At 42.6% G+C, this 22040-nt stretch overlaps 1 protein-coding gene across 2 annotated transcripts; it reads left to right on the forward strand.

The window, feature by feature from the left end:
• The first annotated feature begins 1601 nt into the window (after nt 1-1601).
• On the forward strand, nt 1602-10995 carry LOC117597862 (uncharacterized). Of its 2 annotated transcripts, XM_034306903.2 has the most exons (7): nt 1602-1895; nt 2144-2277; nt 2541-2669; nt 2784-2805; nt 8772-8810; nt 9011-9137; nt 9492-10995. In XM_034306903.2, the coding sequence occupies exons 1-7, from the start codon at nt 1865-1867 to the stop codon at nt 9589-9591; spliced, it is 582 nt and encodes a 193-aa protein (XP_034162794.1). In that variant the 5' UTR covers nt 1602-1864; the 3' UTR covers nt 9592-10995. The 2 variants fall into 2 exon arrangements, with proteins under 2 accessions (XP_034162794.1, XP_034162790.1); XM_034306899.2 differs by having other exon boundaries at nt 9011-9561.
• The last annotated feature ends 11045 nt before the right edge of the window (nt 10996-22040 follow it).

Consider the following 22040-nt stretch of genomic DNA (forward strand, 5'->3'; position numbering starts at 1 on the left):
GAATTGGCAGGTCCTCCACTGGTGCCCTGTGCTTTTCACAGATGAGAGCAGGTTCACCCTGAGCACATGTGACAGACGTGAAAGGATCTGGAGAAGCCGTGGAGAACGTTAGGCCTGCCATTAGGTATCAGGATGAAATCTTTGGACCCATTGTCAGACCCTACACTGGTGCAGTGGGTCCTGGGTTCCTCCTGGTGCACGACGATGCCCGGCCTCATGTGGCGAGAGTATGCAGACAGTTCCTGGAGGATGAAGGAATTGATACCATTGAATGGCCCCCACGCTCGCCTGACCTAAATCCAATAGATCACCTCTGGGACATTATGTTTCGGTCCATCCGACACCACTAGGTTGCACCTCAGACTGTCCAGGAGCTCAGTGATGCGCTGGTCCAGATCTGGGAGGAAATACCCCAGGACACCATCCGTCATCTCATTAGGAGCATGCCCCGACGTTGTCAGGCATGCATACAAGCACGTGGGGGCCAAACTACTGGGTACCATTTTGAGTTGCTGCAATGAAATTTGAGCAAAATGGACTAGCCTGCTGCATCATTGTTTCACTTTGATTTTTAGGGTGTCTTTGAATTCAGCCCTCTGTAGGTTGATAATTTTTATTTCCATCATATGATGTAGCATCCTTTCATTCCTAACACATTACCCAGTCCATATCAGTATAGATATCCAGCATGATATTTTTCCCCATTGAGATCTGATGTGTTTTCAAAGTGTTCCTTTAATTTTTTTGAGCAGTGTAGTTGAATTCGTACATTTCCTATATCTCAGCATTGCTGTAGAGATGCTATCTGGGCTTTTTTTGTAGTTGTTGTTGAAAGACAGTGTTTAAAATAAGCATCATTAATAAGAGTGGTGTTACAATGTCAGTATGCACTGCTGGATTTAAGTGTACTAATAAATACCCTGAAAAAACCCACTGGTGCAACTGTGCAGGACTTAAAAATCTATAAATGACTAGCCTAGCCATTGATATGTAGTTGCTCCTATTGTGTGTCCATGTGTATTGTCTTTCCATGTTTGATTCGCCGAACATCAGACATGGGTCATGGGTTTCTATTAGATTGTTTCAAATACATCTCGAATCTGGATCTTAAATGCACATTGCTCCTAACACTAAGTAGTGACCCGTGTCACATTTAGCTAAGGGTTCTGTAAACCAGTAGAGCTTTACTCCGGGTCACTGCAGGTTTTTTTTTTTGTTTAACTAAGTAAAAAAAGTTGGCTTTTTAAACACCATTTGTTGCACTGTGACAAGGTTACTGCTTTTTCTACCCCATTAGTGAGCGTTCATTCTGTTTTATAACGTCCTGAGCAGGAGTATCAGCAGCTTCTGGGTTTCACCTGTCACTGAAGGCTTGCGTGACTCCGCACCCCTGGGTTCCTCGCGCACGCTTCCTCTAGCCAACCGGAACCATGGGCTGACTCTCTTCCTGCCTACAGCTGAAACACTTCATCATTTCTGTCATTTTGAAAATGACATCATCGAAATTGCTTGTTTTAAATCTTAACCCTATGTTTAGTTTGGCTTTGACAGTCAGAAGTGTGTGAATGCGATCACAATACCCCTCTCCGCCTGTGCTTTTTCATGTTCTGCAGCTTATTTAAAAACAGTACAAATTCAGTGATCTTATCCTTCTGTGTTTCACCACCTCCTCTACAGAAAGACTGCACTCCTCCACTGTTCACTCCGCCCTGTCCCAGAGTCGCTCTTACCTCGTTACTCACTCAATCAAACACACACACACACACACACACAGCTGCTGTGCAGACTGAAGAACTCCTCAGTAAAAAAAAAAACACCCTTGCTCACACACACACTCACTCTCTCGGGCTAGACTGCAAGCAGCATGTGTTTGATCAGGAAACTCTTCATTTCATGTAAGTATAAAGTGAAATTTATTTGGTTTTAGAGAAATCAGATTAAAGGATGTGGAAGTGTCCAAGTTATAAAGTTCAGTCTGTGAGCACAGTGTTTCAAACTCACAGAGTGCTCTGCTGCATCCTGCTCACATGCTTTCCTTTTTTATTCCTTTATTTACATGTGAAAGTAGGTGTGTGCGTGTGTGCGTGTGTGACTGAGTTTGTGCTGCTGTTCTTACTCATGTTTTTAACTTCTTCCCTTGTAGGTGTAGTCATGCTGTGGATGAATCTGACTGTCTCTCATGCTCCCCCCTTGTGCTGTGTTCAAGACTTCACCAACAAGTCAGCAAAACACACAGTGAGCACCTCGGTGTGCAAGTACACCACCTGGAACAGAGATGTGAGCTGATATGTTTCACACCTTTATCCAAAGATTATTCATCTTAGTCTTTATGCTTCTATAATGAGCACACACACACACTCTGGTAAGTGTGTGAATGTTTTCGGTGTGTCATTGTGCAGTTCAGTAGTAACTAGTGTTATTAGTGGTAAAGATAACACCTCGTTACAGAGCATGGTGGGGCAGGCTGCCGATCATAACACAGTGAAGAACCTGAGTATGTATAACTGTTTAAATGTGTGTGTGTGTGTGTGTGTGTGTAGGAAACACCCATAAAGGATGAGCATGACAGTGTAAACAAGAAGATTGTCCTTGCCTTTGGACCAAACTGGATTCTCCTAAATGGGAAATACTCTGGCATTAATTTCAGATGTATGGATCCAGATAAATGGGTGAGTTATTAACTATTCATTAATCTTGATATACATAAACATTCTTATATCATATCTCACTCTTATACACACGTACACACACTAATACACTCTTTTATTAATACTTTTAAACAGGTGACCACAGTTAATTGCACAGGTACATTCTTCTTCTTCTTCTTCTTATTATTATTATTAATATTAATATGGGCTACTTGCATAAACATTTCCACATTTGGTTTATCACATTTCCTGTATTTCATAATTCTGGTATTTTCATTCATCTCTAGAAGAAGATAAAATGAAGATAAATGACATTCATCATACAGTCCCCTCCAAAAGTATTGGAACACCAAGGCCAGTTCTTTTGTTTTTGCTATACAGTGAAGACATTTGGGTTTGAGATCAAAAGATGAATATGAGACGATAGATCAAAATTTCAGGTTTCATTTCCTGATATTTACATCTAGATGTGTTAAACAATTTAGAACATGGCGGATTGGTGGCAGATCACCCAATTTTTAGTTGAGTTTAAAAGTAGTGGAACAGATAGTCTTAAGGTAAATGAAAGTAAATAAACACTTAATATTTGGTTGCATGTCTCTTGCTTGCAATAACTGCATCAAGCTGGCGACACACTGACGTCACCAAACTGTTGCATTCTTCTTTTGTGATGCTTTTGCAGGCTTGTACCGCAGCTTCTTTCGGTTGTTGTTAGTTTTGGGGGGTTTCTCCCTTTAGTCTCCTCTTCAGGAGGTGAAATGCTGCTCAGCTGGGTTAAGGTCTGGTGGTCTCTTTCTTTTTCAGAACATTCCAAATTGTTGTATTTTGCTAGGCCCAATGCTTGTGCAGTGGCTCTGAGGGATTTTCCCTCTTTTCTCAGTTTCAAAATGACTTGCTTTTCTCATGTAGATAGCTCTCTGTTCTTCATGTTGGTTTATCCTTTTTAATAATAAAGTGTGCAGTCTTCACAGGAAACCCAGGGCTCAAACCAAGAGTAGACATTGAGATCTAGATGTAAATATGAGAAATGAAAGCTGAAATTCTCATTTATCATCTCATATTCATCTTTTGATCTCAAACCCAAATGTCTTTAGTGTAGAGCAAAACCAAAAGAATTGGCCTTGCTGCTCCAATACTTTCAGATGGGATTGTATTTGTAAGAATACTTGTAAAGTCCCTGATGAATGTAAAAAGTGCTATCAGAGATGCGAGAAGCCCTGAGTGCAAGTAGCCCATTATTATTACTCTGTTGAATTCTGGATTCTGATTGGACAGAATGTGTTGATGTTCCTTCAGGAACTCGAGCTGCATCAAAATGCTTTGGGAACGCCCCTGGCGAGACCACGTTCTGAAGCACGTGTGAAATCAGTCCAATGGAGAAGCGAGACGTCACGGGGTGACGTGAGCAACCAGGAAGCATAAAGCGCATCCGGCAAATGCATGTTAGCTTTTTGCTCTTCAGCAAGCGCGTTGTGTATGTGCGTGTGTATCATGTCTAAGCGCAAATCAAAGTTTGTGGTGAGTGGACGGCGTTTCAGGTCGCGTGTTCCTCCCTGCCCGCGCTATCTCACGGGTGGGGATACACACGATTTGTGCGTCATCTGTTTGAGAGTAGAGCATGCACGGTTAGCTCTCAAGGGGGCTAACTGCCATGAGTGCGAGCTTCTTCCGCTCCGAGTGCTCTGCTCCCGCCTGGCCATCTTTGATGAAAGTGGCCAGGTTTGCGATCCCGCTGGGTCTGGTCCCGCTGCTGCCGAGGCACAGAGGAGATTGTTATCCTGGGGATTGCACGTGGATTTCGCGGAGGGATCCGAGACGGGCCCACGGTTTCTTCCCCCCGGAGAGAGAGCCAGGCGTTTCATCTGTCTTCCTCCGAGGAGGTTGACGTGATGAGCATCGTAACTGAGGAGACTGTGAGCACGCCTCCACAGTCCCTCGCGTATGAGGAGCTTGTGGAGGTTGTGACTCGTGCTGTAGCCAAGCTGAACATCGTTTGGCTGCCCGAGGAGCGGGGCGCTCATTCCAAAAGCAAGCTGGCAGATTGCTACATCGCAGCCTTCACAACGGGGCCTTCCATTTTTCCCCGATCTCCACCCCGAGGTGTCAAGATCGTGGGCAAAATCATATTCTTTCCGACTCTTCAGCCCTACTGTTTCAGATTATTCGATCATGGGGCTGAATGAGAGAGGATACAGGGCGATGCTGGCAGTGGAGCGGACGTTTGCTAGCTATCTCTCCCCATCTTCGGCATTGTCCCTGAAGCTCCCAAAGCTTCCCACCAGGCCGGTGAGACTGACATCCAGCCTGGTTGGGAAAGCTTATACGGCGGCAGGTCTGGCCGGTGCGTATCTGCACACCATGGCACTGCTGCAGGCATACCAGGCCTACCTTCTAAAGGACCTGGACATAGGGGAGGATGGGGAAACCAGCGTGGTTGCTGAACTGCGGTCACGTGGTTGCTGAACTGCAGGTCACGGATCTGTCACTCTGGGCCACCAAGGAAACCGCCAGAGCCATTGGCCGTTCTATGGCGGTGTTGGTGGCCATGGAGCGGCACCTCTATTTGAATCTGTCTGAACTTAAAGGCACGGACAGATTCTTCCTGCTGAATGCCCCGCTATCGCCTTCTGGCCTCTTCGGCGGCGCAGTCGATGCTGTCGTCAATAGGTTTCGGGAGGTGAAGCAGCAGGCGGCAGCATTCCTCCCTCCCTCCCTCGCTGTTCCTGGGTCTTTGGGGCTGCTGAGCGGGAGCAGCCCCGGCCGTCTAGCTCCTTATATCGCCAGGCCCAGAAACAGAGCGTCGCGACCTGTACCCCCCTGGAGGAAGGGGTCGGGGCGGCACTCTCGGTCGGGGTCTTCGAAGCGGGAAACGGATCTGTGGACTGTTATTCTGGCTAAGAGCACCTCGGCCAAGCGGCCCTGATGCCAGAGCTGCACTGCCACCCCTGCCACCCCCGGTGCTTCATGGTTCAGTGAGCTCCTACGGGCTAATTTCCCGGCTGCCGTCTGGCTACGGTATGGCACAGTAAAGCTCGTTCCCTCAAGTGAGTGCGCTAGAGTGGGTAAATCGGTCAATTTCTGCCGGTTATCTGTTTCAGGACACCGAATTAAGATCTCTAGCAGGTGCCAGTTCCGAGGGGCTGGCGTCCTTAGGCCGGCTGACAATCCTGCCACCCCCGGTGCTTCAGGGCTCAGTGGGCTCCAACAAGCGGAATTCCTGAATGCGGCCTGGCGACGGTATGGCACGGGAGAGTTTGTTCCCTTAAGTGAGGGTGCTAGAGCAGTCAGGTCAGTCGTTCCCTGCCAGTCATTCGCTTCAGGGCACCGGAGTGGCTCCTCTAGCTGCACCAGAGGCCAGTCTCGAGAGGCTGGTTCCCTTAGTAGACTTTCTGGCAGCATGGAAACTTCTGCCAAATGTCTCAAAATGGGTCCTGCAGACTGTAGAAAGAGATTACAGAATCCAGTTTGGTTCTTGTCCGCCTTGCTTCAATGGGGTCATTCCCACATTAGTGGGCCCCGAGCAGGCTCTGGTATTGGAACAGGAAGTAGACACTCTCCTGAGAAAGGAGGCCATAGAACGTGTTCCTCCTCTTGAGAGAAAATCCGGGTTCTACTTCATCGGATGGGGGGGTTGCGTCCGATCATGGATCTGCGTCTACTGAACCACGCTATCAAATGGTTCCGGTTCAAGATGCTCACTGTCAAACAGATCGTGTCTCAGATCAGGTCCGAGGACTGGTTTGTTACGTTAGATCTCAAGGTATAACATACTTCCATGTATCTATCCTTCCTTAACACAGGAAGTTCCTGAGGTTTGCTTTCCGGGGAGAAGCATACCAGTATCGGGTTCTTCCGTTCGGCCTGTCACTCTCACCCTGCACTTTCACCAAGTGTGTGGATGCTGCACTGGCTCTGTTCCGACTCCAGAGCATATTGAAACATCCGCATACTGAATTACATCGACGACTGGCTGATTCTAGCTCAGTCAGAGCAGATGGTGGCGCAGCATCGAGATGTCGTCCTCGCCCATATGAAAGAGCTGGGGTTACGGCTAAACGCCAAGAAAAGTGTGCTTTCTCCACTACAGAGGACCACTTATCTGGGTGTGGTGTGGGATTCGACGACGATGCAGGCACAGTTGTCTCCTGCTCGTATCGAAGCGATTCTCGCAGCCATGAGGGGAGTGAGAGAAGGCCAGTCACTCACTGTCAAACAGTTTCAGAGACTGTTGGGTCTGATGGCAGCTGCATCCAACGCGATACCGTTTGGCCTGCTGTATATGAGACCCCTGCGGGGGTGGCTCAGGGCCAAAGGTTTTTCCCCGAGGGGGGACCCACTTCGCAGGAACAAGGTCACGCGGCGATGCTTACATGCCTTAGACATGTGGAAGAAACCTTGGTTCCTGTCACAAGGCCCGATGCTGGGTGCTCCTTCTAGTCGTGTGACGCTAACGACGGACGCCTCCCTCATGGGCTGGGGAGCAGTCATGAGTGGCCGCTCTGCCCAGGGTCTGTGGGAAGGCCATCATCTCACGTGGCACATAAACTGCCTGGAGATGCTGGCCGTGCTTCGAGCTCTAAAACACTTCCTTCCAGACCTAAGGGGACATCATGTGCTTGTTCGCACAGACAACACATCGGTGGTCTCTTTTTACAATCTGGATCTGACATCTACCCCAGGGTCCCAAGTTCTCTCGTCTTGATGTGCTCGCCAGATACACACAGACAGGGACTTGCTCATATGGCGCAGTGGGTATTCTCGTTCCCAAAGTGTTTTGACACAGCTCGAGTTCCTGAAGGGGAACGTCTCTAGGTTACGTATGTAACCAGGGTTCCCCGAATGGAACAAGACGCTGCGTCTCTCTGCCATACTCCTGCATCCCTGCAGGCGCTCACTTCAGCAGAAGCTAACGTGCATTTGCCGGACGCGCTTTATGCTTCCTGGTTGCTCAAGTCACCTCGCTCGTGACGTCTCGCTTCTCCATTGGAGTGATTTCACACGTGCTTCAGAACGTGGTCTCGCCAGGGGCATTCCCAAAACTTTTTGACGCAGCGTCTCCTTCCCTTCGGGGAACCATGGTTACATATGTAACCTAGAGACATTTTCACTGCACTGTGACATCACTACATGAGCTGTTTTTAATCTACCAAGATGTAACTTTAGGAATTTGAAGCATTTTATTTAATATGTTGTATAATACCAAACAAACTTTGTGTCTAACATGAGCAGAACTCTTTTTGCTCTTAGAGAAAACACTGGTTAGAAGGTGTTGATTAATTCTTTATAACAGCAGCTCTGACAGTAGTGCAGGTTTATATTAATGCGCTCGTTCTGATACGTTATCGTTTCTATAGTAACAGCTCATTCACAGGGACGTGTACAGCAGATGCTCTACTGATAAACGGATTAAAAAAGCATATAAATCATTGATATGGTGAAATTTTCTGTATAGAGATGTTTATTTAACATTTATGGAAGGAGTCTCCAGTGTCAGCGCTTCGTAACAGTCAGAGGTAAAGCTGTAAGTTTTCGGACATCTTCGGGACAGAGGAGTTTACGCTTCTTTGTGGTTTTTGGGTAACAACTAAACACAAGCTGTGTTTTTTGTCTTATTAATTTCAAGTGAGAGGGAAAAAAGCACTGACTGCATTTAACTGTAAAATAAATTCCACAGATCCCTTTTGTACATATTTATTTTCTGAACCTAATCTAACTATTAAGATATCAGGCTCGTTATTTAAAGGTGAACAGTAATAATCTGGTTGTTTTTCGGAGTCCTAGAGCTTGGGGGATACGGTTCAGGGTTAGCAGTCGGTCACTGAATCATGCGTTTCTGAATCATTTTCAGAGTCCAAAGCAGAACCCAATCTGCAGGGTTTCAGAGGTGTAAGTGCTCACACAATGTGCACTTGAGCGTGCACAATGTGGGCTGTGTTTTGGATCTGCTATGATATGTGGTGTAAAGTAACCACAGGTTATTGATTCTCCTGTAAGAGATATAAACAGAGAAAACAAGAGGAGATCTGAACACTAAATTAATTGAGCTTCGTAACACCACAATGAAAGATATCTCATTTCCACTGTGTGTAAAATATTCTCTTGCGTTCATTTTTCTTCCTGCAGATCCGTGCAAACCTGGAGAGGATAATCCTGTGACTGAAGGTGAGACACATCACAGTTTCATCACCATTTATTAAGTTTCTTACCAATTACACGCAAATACTGATCATTAAACACTTTATGACACACTCAGGGAGTTTTTCCTCCACACTGATGCCTCTGGGTTTGTTTGTTAGGATCAAAATATATATCCCAAAATCTACATCTCTCTCTCTCTCTCTCTCTCTCTCTCTTTCTCACAGACCCCAGCCTGACCCCTCCATCAAATGAAATTAATGTTTCTGTCTTATTCGTCATCACCATCGTCATCATCATCATCACCATCATCGTCATCATCGTCATAGTCACATGGCAGACAGGATGTTACGGGTTTGTATTACACATTTCCTGTTGGGAGAAGTGCAGGCGCAGACAGACAGGACGTAGAAAGATGGAGAAAGTGGACAAACAGAGACACACCATTGTGAGGAGCCATTTTGTGGAACCATTTTCATACCCTGTGTAGTGCACTAAAAAGGGAGTAGGGAGCTGGGTAATAAATCACTCCCTGTAGTGAACGTAGTCCACTTTATAGGAAACATCGTGTTCATACTGTATGTAGCACACATACAGGTATAGTGAATGCACATCTAGTGCACTATGTAGGGTGTAGGAGGCTCGGGTACTGCTGTAGTGCACGTGGGTTCATCTGTCTGTACGTTTCTGTGTCTCTGTTTATGACAGGAGATGCGGTGAGGCGAGGCTAGCACACAGTGGTGCTCACCATGCTAATGGTGTGTTCCGGTCTGTCAATCAGGAGGATCAGCAGGAGTCCAGCCTGTGATCTGATGTTATTTACATAAATTAGAGTTTATGTAATTTTTTTTCTTTCTTTCTTTGTTGTTCTTTCACTGACACTAACCATGCTAATGGTGGGTTCCGGGCTGTCAATCAGGAAGTTCAGGAATCTCATTGGAATCGTTGGTGAGAGTGATGAGTGGATCATCAGTCTGTTTCTCAGTGCAGCTTTAGTTTCTGTCAACTAGCAGGTTTTCATCCACATATGTTAGCTTAGCATAACATTAGATTCTGACAGGTTTGGACTGCTGTGAGAAAATGATGCTCAGAATCAAGACTGATTAACGTGAGGCCAGGATTCAGCAAATGTTCCAGCTCAACTACATCTCAACAACCTCACAAAAGACCTGAAACCAGCACAAACTAGAACAGGTTTTGGAAAAGCTCACTGTGGTGTGCACGCATTTCTGATTTGCGTGCAAATTTATCTAACCGCAACCTTGCTTCAAACCGACTCCACTCTGTGGCAAAAAAACCAACCCTGGCAACCCATGTGAGCTAGTTTACTAGCAGTTAGTTAACTGGTAAGCTAGCTGCATTCATTAATATTAGCCATATTAGGCTGTTATGGATGGTGAGAGAACAGTGGACATTTCTAATTTGCATAATTGCTTGTATTCGTAGATCCTGGTATTTGTAGTGAGTGTAAATGTGTGGAGATGTTCTTCAGTCATTTCTTGTGTTGCTTAAGTTGTTGCTATGGTGACAAATAACCCTGCCAGTGTAGAACACTAAAACTAAAGACGATATCATGACTATTCCATGACGTTTTATCATGTAAATATATTTTACTACATTTCTAAAATGTCATTCCGCCATGATTTTCCAAATCTTATCGCGAACAGAATTATGGGATTGTTATCAGCGTTAAATAAGGACCCTTAGAAGTCAGCTGTTGTGCCGCCTGCGGTTTGAATGAGACACAGCCGTTATCTCACTGTACAAAACATTTTGAAATGTCTGTGATGATAATAATATGGTGAAATAAATGATTATTGACACGTTAATAGATATGATTACATAAATGGTATACTGTATAACTGCATATTATACTACACACACATATGATTATATATATATATAGTGTATATATATATATATATACACACTATATGATTATATACTATATGATGTTCAATGATCATGTCAGCTCTGTTATTATTATTTTTGTTATCATAGTAATAGTAATAGTAGTAGTAGGAGTAATAGTAGTAGGAGTAATAGGAGTAGTAATAGTAATAGTAATAATAGTGGTAATAGAAGAGTACTTACGTGGAGTGAGTACTAGTTTCTGATTTACTCTCTTGGCTCTGGGCCAGGGGTTTCTTTAATCTAACTGTAAGCTAATTGTTCTGTAATTAGGTATTGCTTCTGCTTTGTATTACTTAAACACAGGCAATAAAATGTGTACCTTTCTACTGACGTGTGTGTGTGTGTTTGAGTTTATGGTTTATTTTTATTGCCTCTCCAGCAGAGCTTTAATGCTAACCACTGCTCCATGATACTGTCCATAAAAATAATAGTAATAATAAAGTTAAAAACTTCCTGGCTCCTACTTTAAGACCTGTGGACTTTCCTGTGCTGTTTGTTCTGCACTTTACTGCAGTCTCAAATATAGCAAACCCACACCGCTGTGTTGTGCTGAGGGTCACGCGCAATACTTAGGTAGAAAAAACTAGCACCCTGTTATAATGATCACACTCCCAATTTAAAGCAGACCAATTGAAAGTTAGAACATACACCAATCAGCGATAACATTAAAGCCACTGACAGGTGACGTGAATAACATTGATTATCTCGTTACAATGGCATCTGTAAAGGGTTGAGATATATTAGGCAGCAAGTGAACAGTCAGTTCTTGAAGTTGATGTGTTGGAAGCAGGAAGAATAGGCAAGTGTAAGGATCTGAGTGACTTTGACAAGGGCCAGATTATGCTGGCTAGACAACTGAGTCAGAGCGTCTCCAAAACAGCAGGTCTTGTGGGGGTGTTCCCAGTATGCAGTGGTTAGTACCTAACAAAAGAAGGAAGGAAGGAAGGTCGAAGGAAGGACAACCGGTGAACTAGTGACAGGATCATGGGCACCCAAGGCTCATTGATGCACTTGGGGAGCGGAGGCTATTCTGTCTGGTCTGATCCCACAGAAGAGCTACTGTAGCACAAATTGCTGAAAAAGTTAAAGCTGGCTCTGAAAGAAAGGAGGCAGAACACACAGTGCAGTGCAGCTTGCTGCGTATGGAGCTGCGTAGCTGCAGAGCGGTCAGAGAGCCCATGCTGACCCTGTCCACCACCCAAAGCTCCTACAATGGTAATGTGAGCATCAGAACTGGACCATGGAGCAATGGAAGAAGGTGGCCTGGTCTGATGAAACACGTTTTATTTTACATCATGTGGAAGGCCGGGTGTGTGTGTGTGTTGCTTACCTGGGGAAGAGATGGCATTAGGATGCACTATAGGAAGAAAGCAAGCTGGCAGAGGCAGTGTGATGCTCTGGGCAATGTTCTGCTGGGAAACCTCGGGTCCTGGCCTTCATGTGGATGTTCCTTTGACACATACCACCTACCTAAACATTGCTGTAGACCAAGTTACACTCCTTCATGGCAACGGTGTTCCCTAATGGCAGTGGCCTCTTTTAGCAGGATAATGCAGCCAGCACACCTTCAGAGGTCTTGTGGAGTCATGGCTGATGGGTCAGAGCTGTTTTTGCGGCACAAGGGAAACCTACACAATATTAGGCAGAGGGTTTTAATGTTCATGGCTGATCGGTGTAAATGGCATCAAACTAAAGTGGTAGTTTTCCAAATTGTGTAGAAGGCAAGCCTTCTCCTGTTATAGAAAGGCTTTTAGCACTGCTACATCAGCATAACTCTCCACCCTAATAGAAGATCACAAAAATAATCCTAGATTCTCATTAATCCTCATCTCAAGAGGGGTATTAGAACTGCCAAAAAACTACAACCAGCAAGTCGACTACAGAAACAAAAGCAGCAACACCAGTAGGAGGGAGTAGTAGCAAGACTAAGAGTAGGAGTACACACATCACCATCAATCATCTGACCACAGAATAGTTCCTCCATCTTAACCAGCACTCACGTGCCTTCTGATAAAACCACTCTGTGGTTTTTCTGTCACCTTTCAGCTTCTTCTACAAGCTGGTGGTGAAATGAAAGGAAACATTATTACAAAATCTTTGTAATAAACACAAGTCTCTTGGCAAGTACTTGTATATACACTGTATGGCCAAAAGTATGTGGACTTCCAAACCCACAAATCCATCAATTACGACAAAATAAGACCAAATCAGAGCAGTCATTTGATTAAGAATTAATGCAGATGTGTAAAAGGACGACGAGCTGTAATGGCTCAGGTGGTGTGTAAGATGGTTCTGTTTGCCATGCCGTCTTCTTTTAATACACAACACTTCATTAGAGCCGGCAGTAAGTGAGCGTTAATCAGGGGTGGAAAGTAATATAATGGAGCTACACGTACTCTTGTTACAGTACTTGAGTAAATAAGCTCACTGTAATGAATAAAATTAATAACCTAGAAGACTGTAAGCCAACTAAAAAAACTATCTGCAAAATTTGCAAATACTAAATAATCTCTAAATGCTAAGCAGCAGTGGAGACAGTGACAGTGGAGATCCCTGAACCAATTTATCAGCTATCTTTAGTTTTAACTACTTTAATTTTCTTCATAACTACTTTTACATTCACTCAAGTGAATTGTTACTACAGTAGCAGTGTTTTAATGCAGGTCAGTGTGTTTTATACTCATTACGCTGCTAATAAGTGACCTATCTGGTATGTCTCAAGCTGTAATGAGCCGTATAATCCCTAGTGTGCCATCATTAGCTTCCTTAAGACACTCTCATGCCCTTTAGCTTTTCCAACACAAGCAGTGACCCTGTGTGATGTATTCGGTGTACATGATCACCTGGATACAGTGCAGATCGTTTCATGTCAAACCATTTTCTTTCTACTTCACATAATTAACAGGTGCTGTCACGCTGTTAGTTTTATCGGCACAGACGTGAGTCAATAATAACTTCCACTTCTGGAAGCTAGAGTTTACCCGTCTCATCTAGACAACACAACCAGTTTTGCTCCTTTGACTCCTGGTCACGGATGGCTTTTGTCCTTTTTTAATACCTGTTTAGAGGTAGAGATCCATCCTATGACTGTCTGGATATAAAGTTTTCTGGGATTGGAAGAGGTCTACAGGCTCGTGTAGAGGAAAAGGAGTCCTGAGCACTGTATAAGTTAATAAATATTGGTGCCTAATGTCCCACCTCAGAGACTTCTGTACTATGAAAAGGACAACGCCCTCATGCCATTATGCCCTTTGAAGAAATTTTAAGGAGACACTTGCTGTATAAAATGTTCTGAACAGTAAGAGACTTTAATGTAGTGCCTGATGTACAGCAATTGTCTAGCAATACAGCACTTTTGGAAACAAATAATTGGAACTATTTCCAAAATTTTCTTCAGAGATATTCTCTTATGCTCCAAGCTATGTGTCCTTGGCCATTAGATATTAGTACTTGAGAAACGTGAAGGTAAACTGCAGGACGTCTGATTAGCTACCCTGGAAGAACATACTGTATTAAAGACTTGGCTGAAAGAGGTAATTTCCTAATAACAGAACTCAGAGGTCACTGTCTCGGATTATGGTAATGCAGGAATTTCTACTGACATTAATTCAAAGGTTATTGTTGACCAAAAAAGATGAATCTGACCTTTGAGAAGATTCACACATCACAATCCTGGAATGATGTTTAATTTTTAAGAACAAAACTGCTCAAAAATGCTCCTTCAAGCAAAGCACACAAAATCAGACATAGTTTAACGTTTAACACTTTTAAAGTGTAAAACTAAACAATATCCCTTCAGTCAAATGCACATGAAATCAGAGAGTGAATCAGAATCAGCTGTACACAGTCCATCGGGTCAAACAGAGGGATTCTTCTGCTTTTGTGATTTCCCTGTTTACTCTACATCAGCTACATAAACATAACTCGATTAATAAAATCTGCTGCAGCGGGTCACAAGGCCATGTTTGCTAACTAACTTTCACCGGAATTCAACTGTTTTAGCTCCATAGCTTGCAGCGTGATTAGTCATTAGGACACACATTATCCATCATGTCAGTGAGTCATGAGTATATGTTGACTTTTCTTCATGCTTAATGATTTTCTTTAATATCATCATTAAAAACTGGATGGACAGACATTTGACCTTTTCCCTCTGTTGTGACGGCTGTGTGTACAGCCTTCAGAGGAACTGTAACTATTGTGGGTTATGATCATTGGGTAAAACTTCCGCCGTTGTGTATTACCAGTCATCTAGTCTGCGCTCTCATGGAATTTTTTTTCAATACGGCGTCCAAAACAGGAAACACTAACCAAAGCCAGTATGTGAGGACTAGGAAGCTGGCAGTGCACACAATACAGAAATAATTCTGATAATGGTCATGTCTCTCCATAACAGAACGTGATCACATGACCAGCGTGCTCTCTACAGAAATTTACTGAGTCTTACAATAACATTTTATTAGATGCTATAGCCCTCATTTATGTTCTTAGGTTTGGGAGCGAGCTTGTTTATAATGTTAGTTTTTCTCGCAGCGCTGTTGAATTCTGGATTCTCATTGGTCAGAAGGTGTTGATTAATTTAGTGCAGAAATATGCAGTGATATTGCACCACAAAGCACGTGCATTGCTATAACGTCTTCTGCGTCATGTTCCCAAGATCCCCCTCTGCTACCGCTCTCTACCTTTATATAAACAAAGGAATAAAGAGGATTAAGATGGTGTGATTATTGCCCAGCTCGATCTAACTGTTTCACTCTGCTTCTTCTGCGCACACAGCTTTATCTTTCTGCACAGTCAGACAACAGACAACACATTCATAATTGTGTAATTAATTGTGTAATATAATGCTGTAAATACACATTTCTCATTAGGAAGTTGCACATGAATGACCTCTCAAGTCATAATTACAACTGGGATAAACTGATAATTTGATACGCGGGTTTCAGAGATGGGAGGAGTCCTAAACTTTCAACACGGCAGAGAAGAGTATAGTTTCTGTTTTATTTATTTTTCTAAGTGTTAGCGCTTGCTGTTTTGGTCATATTCATTTATGTACTATATCAGTAACCCTTCTATGCATGTTGTACATTTTTACACTGTACAAAATGGCTTGTATTTGACCAAAATTCCATTATCGTCAGGAAGCTAGCTAACTGAGTAACGTGTGTTATAGTGTCAAAATAAAAGTAAAAGAAAAAAAAAGAAAAAGAAATAGCCTATGCACGAATGAACCTGGCATCGTCTGTGTTTCATGTAAACACAATGAACTCGTAATTACTGCTTAAGTGGGAAGTAGACAAGTGTTGTTATAGACGTGACCTTTCTGATTATGTAGTAACTCTGGATGAATTTTACTCATCATCATCAGCTCTGTTGTCACACTCAGGTCTTACTGTGTATTTTGATACTTTGGTAGACACACAGTACACTTGATAAACCTCTGTACACTGGGCTGTAAAAACTACACACACACACACACATATATATATATATATATATATAGCATTTTATTTAAATAATTCTACATTGTGAACCTCTAAAGCAGGAGCAAATACATTGTACAATGTAGCATATATAAATAACCCCTCATTCTAAATCTAAAAACTAAACTAACAACAACAACAACAACAAAAAAAAAAACCTTTAAAAAAAACTTTCACCTGTAACCTCTGACCTTAGCTGAGTAATGAAACAATCCATTTGGCCCTTTAGTCAGTTCCTCATGGGAAAATTGGCACATTCATGCTTGTACATGTCCATACTAGCAAAGCTGTGTAGTTACTTGGACACTACGGTTTGCACACTTCATAACTGTAAAATGTGTGATGATACGAATGCGTTAATGAACTGAGTCATACATTACAGATGTTCATTACAGATTTATTACAGATGTCGTACATTACAGATGTACGTTACAACATGTAAAACGTGTAGCTGTTTTTAGTAGTAAATTTTGCATGTGTGTCTGTGTCTGTGTGTCTGTGTGTGTGTGTACATGGGACTTTCCTATACCACAGTCATTATCCACACTGTCATGGGTTAACCTCTGTTAAAAATAGTCAACCCTTCCCCCAGCACAGACTTTGTATGGAAATCCTGACCTCGATGACGGTCAGCTGTGTAACTTCAGGTCAATATCAAACTTCCCTTCTATCACTGAGAAAAGTTTGTAGCTCAGCAGTTACACTCATATGTCACATTCATGAAATATTTCTTCCATTATGTAGGCCTCATCACAGTGAATCAGCACTGATTAAAGTAGTAAATGACCGAATACTTACATCTATATACTTTATAGACATAAGAGATATAACATACTGTAAATTTAACATCCAATTATTTCAGTTTCTACATCAATGGTGATCTTCCTATGCTGTACAATGTAGTTAACTTTAGCAGTTATCTAATTTTTATGATTTATCCTACACAGGGTCGCAGGGAGCCTGGAGCGTATCCCAGCGGACTCAGGGCACAAGGTGGGGAACGCCCTGGAGGGGGTGCTAACCCATCACAGGGCACAATTACACACACTCATACACACACCCACTCACTCATTATGGACAATTTAGAGATGCCAAACAGCCTACAGGGTCACTGATAATATCATTAACAGGAGAGTTAGATGGACTGTTAAACATCTGGAGCTTCTCCATGAGAACATTTTTCATGCTTCCTAAAATAATCTAATGCTCTCTTCCAGGTTGGGTAACCTTTGTATCCTTGCCTGTCAATCTGCATGAAGCAGAATGCTGCATTGGCAGTTATAAAGTATTCCAGCCACTCAAATGTGTCACATCTACTTGGTTGGAATGATCTGTTTTGCTGGACAAACATGCTGAATGAACATCAGTGATGTTTTACTCGCCTTGGCCCTGTATCTGCAGCCCATATCAACAAGTTCAGTTGGGATGTTTCCTGTTGCATCTTGGGATATTCACTGCCCTCTTTTCTGGTCTCTCTCATCTCTACTGTCTAATTCATCTCCCTTTTCTGTCTCCTTTCCTTCTCTATGTCCTGTTCTCTCTTCCTCCTCTATCCTGTTTGGCTCAACGTTATCAGCTCAGCTAGTAGCCTAAAGTTTTGTTTTATGGAAGCTGTAGCAACTTGGCTGTCAATGTATGACATGTTCAGACAAAAAGTTGGATTTATAATAAAACCTGCCTCGGGTGTTCTCTGTTTGTAGGACTACCAGACTGAGAAAATATAAAATGTTAAAACAAGTCTAGGCTAGTTTGGTGTCGCTAGCCATGGGGAGGCCCGACTAAGCTAGCATTGTATGGGTTTAGCTGCTGCAGCGTCACGTAACGTACATTAACTGTCAGAATTCAGGCCTGTGAGTCAATAAGACACGAGTACTTCTACGTACTTTCCTGTTAACCCTGTCTGGTCCTGCCTCTTTCACAGAAGACACAGAATTATAACACTTCCATCTTCTTCTACTGACGTTCAGTTACAAACCGCTCCAAGTGGAGAATGATTCAGGGCTAGAGAAAGGGTGTGTGACTGCCATTTCTGCCATTTCTCTTGTCTGTGGGTTTTTCTTCTCTGTTTTTTGGTAAGAGAGTCTTTTGTTTGTGTTTTCTTTTTATAGGTAAGTAAGTTCCCTAAAACCGTGGTGGTTTGTGTTTGTGGTTTTGGCGCTGACCTACCCTGAAGTCATCCCCAGTTTCTCTGGTGTACAGCAACAAATCTTGTGTGTGTGTGTGTGTGTGTGTGTGATTTCTGCTAAATCTTAGGACACCCAATACTCATGTCACTTCACCTTACACATAACCACTTACCTTTATTTACACTGTGCAGCCTAACACCAGCCTGGGTCCTTACAGGTAGTAACGGTAATTCTGAATCATCACACATCACTCAGGATCTTACTGTAACACACACACACACACACACACACACACACACACGCACACACATACCACCATTACACAATTCCTAAAGAGAAAATGTGACACAGAAACTTTACCTCAATGGTTAAAGTACCGTTTAAAGTATAGACATGGCCTCCAGAAAGTATTCACCCCATTTTAAATGGATGAATAAAAGACTAGTAAAGGATGCATCATCAAAAAACTCACATTTTTTCAAGGTGATGTACTAATCATTTAAATCTCCAAAACCTGTTTTTTTTTCCTTCATTTGTTTACACTAAGTTTTACACTTGAATTTTATTTCCCTTTAAGAGTTCTTTGCTTCCTAAAACAGCTCTACTTGTCACTCTGAGTGTTACGTCATACAGCCAAGCTGAGGTGATTTTCTCAGCCACACCCTGACAAGTTTATCACACACACACACACAAAACCCTCTGTGGGACACAGAGGGGTGTGTGTGTGTGTGTGTGTGTGTGTGTGTGTACTTTTTACAAGAAAAGCATTTTTTTCCCTGAGGAGGTCATCACTGAAAAATGTTTGTATCAGCCCACACTGCTTAACACACACACACACACACACAGAAAATAGACATTACAAGGCAGTGATTTCCTGAAAACTATAATTTGTAAATGTCACAGGCCCATATAAGGAGTTCCTTCAATGTGCTATGTGCAGCATGACCACTGTCTATATTCATGATGCATGAAATAAAAAAAAAAACAAAATTGTGCATGATGGAGATCCAAACTCTCAGAAGCACAGATCAGAAAAACAGAAAGAGAAAGACATTGTGACAAGTCTGTTATCTTTGATATGTGTGTGATTTCCATTTATTGACTTTACCTAAAAGAATGGCACCTGAGTCAATACCACTGAATTCAATTTTATTTTATGTGCTATTGCTAACAATGGACATTGACACAAAGCAGCTTTACAGAACCCTAGATATAGATTTAAATCTCTAATAAACAAACCATACTCAAAACAGGAACCTATCAGCAGCAGCTTGTGACCACCGACAGTGAGGAAGGATGATATTTATGATGACATTGCATCAAACTAAATATAGTGGAGACACCATCACAGCCGACTTGCAGGCTACTATCGAGTGAATTTTTAGAGAATCTCTGGAATAGGCAGCTGAAAGTCAACAACACAGTCACCCAGTGTACAGTCTAGCAGCTCATCACTTTAGCTCTAACTTCAACTGTGTTCAAGGAAATCCCATTACGCAAAAAATATTTTAAAAATCATACAAAAAACCTGAAACTAGGCCAACAAATTCAGTAAGTGGGAAAGGCAGAGACATTTTTCTTTTTTCTCTCAGCCTTCGTGTGGAAGCAATTATTTCACACGTATTTCTGATGGACAAACATTATCCACTCCATAACTTCCCTTTCCTCTCTCAATCATTGCAATGTATTGTAATGGTTAGAAATTAGTCTGTACCTCACGCACACACTGTCTGCACTTACACTTTGCCGTTTGGGGAAAAATTTAAATGTTTTGCTATTAAAAAAAACACATATTTGATCTTGCTAAGTATTTTTAAACTGGCAATCTGGCAACCCTTTCATTAACCCTCTTATCCACTGCTTCTCCCCCGAGTATGGGGCAGCGCGAGTCTTGCCCCAGTTAGCGCTTGTTGTGTCAGTTCCCACTTACGCTCACTATCTGCGGTAATAACTCTATGGTGCTAAACAGGACCATGATTATGCAACATCTGAAAAGGACAGCAAACCTTTGGCGTATATCTGTTAAATAGTGGAGTTATTTCAAATTGCTGGTAACTCAGGACAGATAATTAATTGCTGATGTGAGCACTATAGCTCTGAATCACTCTGTGCTTGAACTGCTACTGGAATTCATCCAAGCATAAAGCACAGTTCTGAGTTGAGTCTTTGTGGTTTCTTGGTAACGTGCAAGAGAAAAAAGAGAGGTGCTAAGGGAATATTTTCTTACATCTGTTTTTCTTCCTGCAGATCCGTGTGAATCCAGAAAGGTTGAACCCCAGACTGAAGGTGAGACACGTCATAGTTTCAGCACCATTTATTACATGTTTATTAGAAACACACATTAAAACTGAAACTTAAACACACACACAAACACTCATTTTAATATAGACTCAGACTAAATGCCGCCTGTGCTTTGTTCCTTTGCTTTACACCTCATTTGCATAAACTTTAACTATGCTGAAGTTTATTGCATCACCCGATCACGCCCACTTTGCTTTAGCAATGATCGCTACACATCTTAACACCTGTGACAGGTGACAGAGGCCACAGAGGTGACGGAAGCCACAGAGGTGACGGAGGTTAATACCACGATTATACGAACATTTCTTTCAGCCTCATGTTTTTTTTAAATGGACAGTTGCAGTGTAGAACGGAGAACCCGACTTACAGGCTCATGTAAAGGTCACGCTGTTAGTGCATGGCCAGGGGAACATCCAAATGATTAAAAAAGAAAGAAAGAAAGAAAGAAAGAAAGAAAGATGCGTGCAGTGAGGATTGAACACATCAGTAATAAGACCTCAGGCGTTTAATCTGACAGTTTGATGTAACCACAATATGTCCTGCTGAGTTATGAGTCATAAGGCCAAGTGGATCTTTATTTCTTGAATTAAAATAAAAAAGCAGTTGTCCTTCTATGCAGTTGAGACAGTCATGTTCTCAGAACAAACTTGCTAAATCTAAATTAAGTCACACAATGGAGAATTTCACCTAAGGCAACAAATAAGCTAGAGCAGGGCAGCGTGCTGTTAACTCCTCCTTCAGAGCTCCACCCCCAAATCCTGAAGTTAAAACAATGCTAAAACTTTGCTCATCTCACTTCACTTCCTGAGGCTTGAGGACACAGTCTAGAGAGAGAGGAAGAGAGAGAGAGAAAGAGAGAGCGAGGCAGAGCGAGAGTACATGTGTGCAAGACAGAGAGAGAAGGCAGCACAGAGAGAGAGAGAGAGAGAGAGAGAGAGAGAGTGCACTCTGGGACCAGACAGGAGCACTTTGAGGACATGAAGTACACGATGAGGACACTCTTCATCTGCTGTAAGTATAAACTTTATTCAACTTTAGAGAATCAGATGAAAGGATGGCTTAATGTTATGGTTATGGTTATGGTTATGGTTATTGTTATGGTTATGGTTATGGTTAGTGTTATGGTTATGGTTATGGTTAGTGTTATGGTTAGTGTTATGGTTATGGTTAGTGTTATGGTTAGTGTTATGGTTAGTGCTAGTGTTATGGTTATGGTTAGTGTTATGGTTATGGTTATGGTTAGTGTTAGTGTTATGGTTATGGTTAGTGTTATGGTTAGTGTTATGGTTATGGTTAGTGTTATGGTTAGTGTTATGGTAATGGGAAAGATGAGGGTCGTGGTTAGTGTTAGGTATAAAGTTTGATCTGTCAGCACAGTGCTTTATTCTCAGCAGCTTTAAAACTCATGGAGCACTCTGCTGTGTCCTACTTGT

The sequence above is a fragment of the Pangasianodon hypophthalmus genome, chromosome 1 (assembly GCF_027358585.1).
Source record: "Pangasianodon hypophthalmus isolate fPanHyp1 chromosome 1, fPanHyp1.pri, whole genome shotgun sequence".
Taxonomy (NCBI): domain Eukaryota; kingdom Metazoa; phylum Chordata; class Actinopteri; order Siluriformes; family Pangasiidae; genus Pangasianodon; species Pangasianodon hypophthalmus.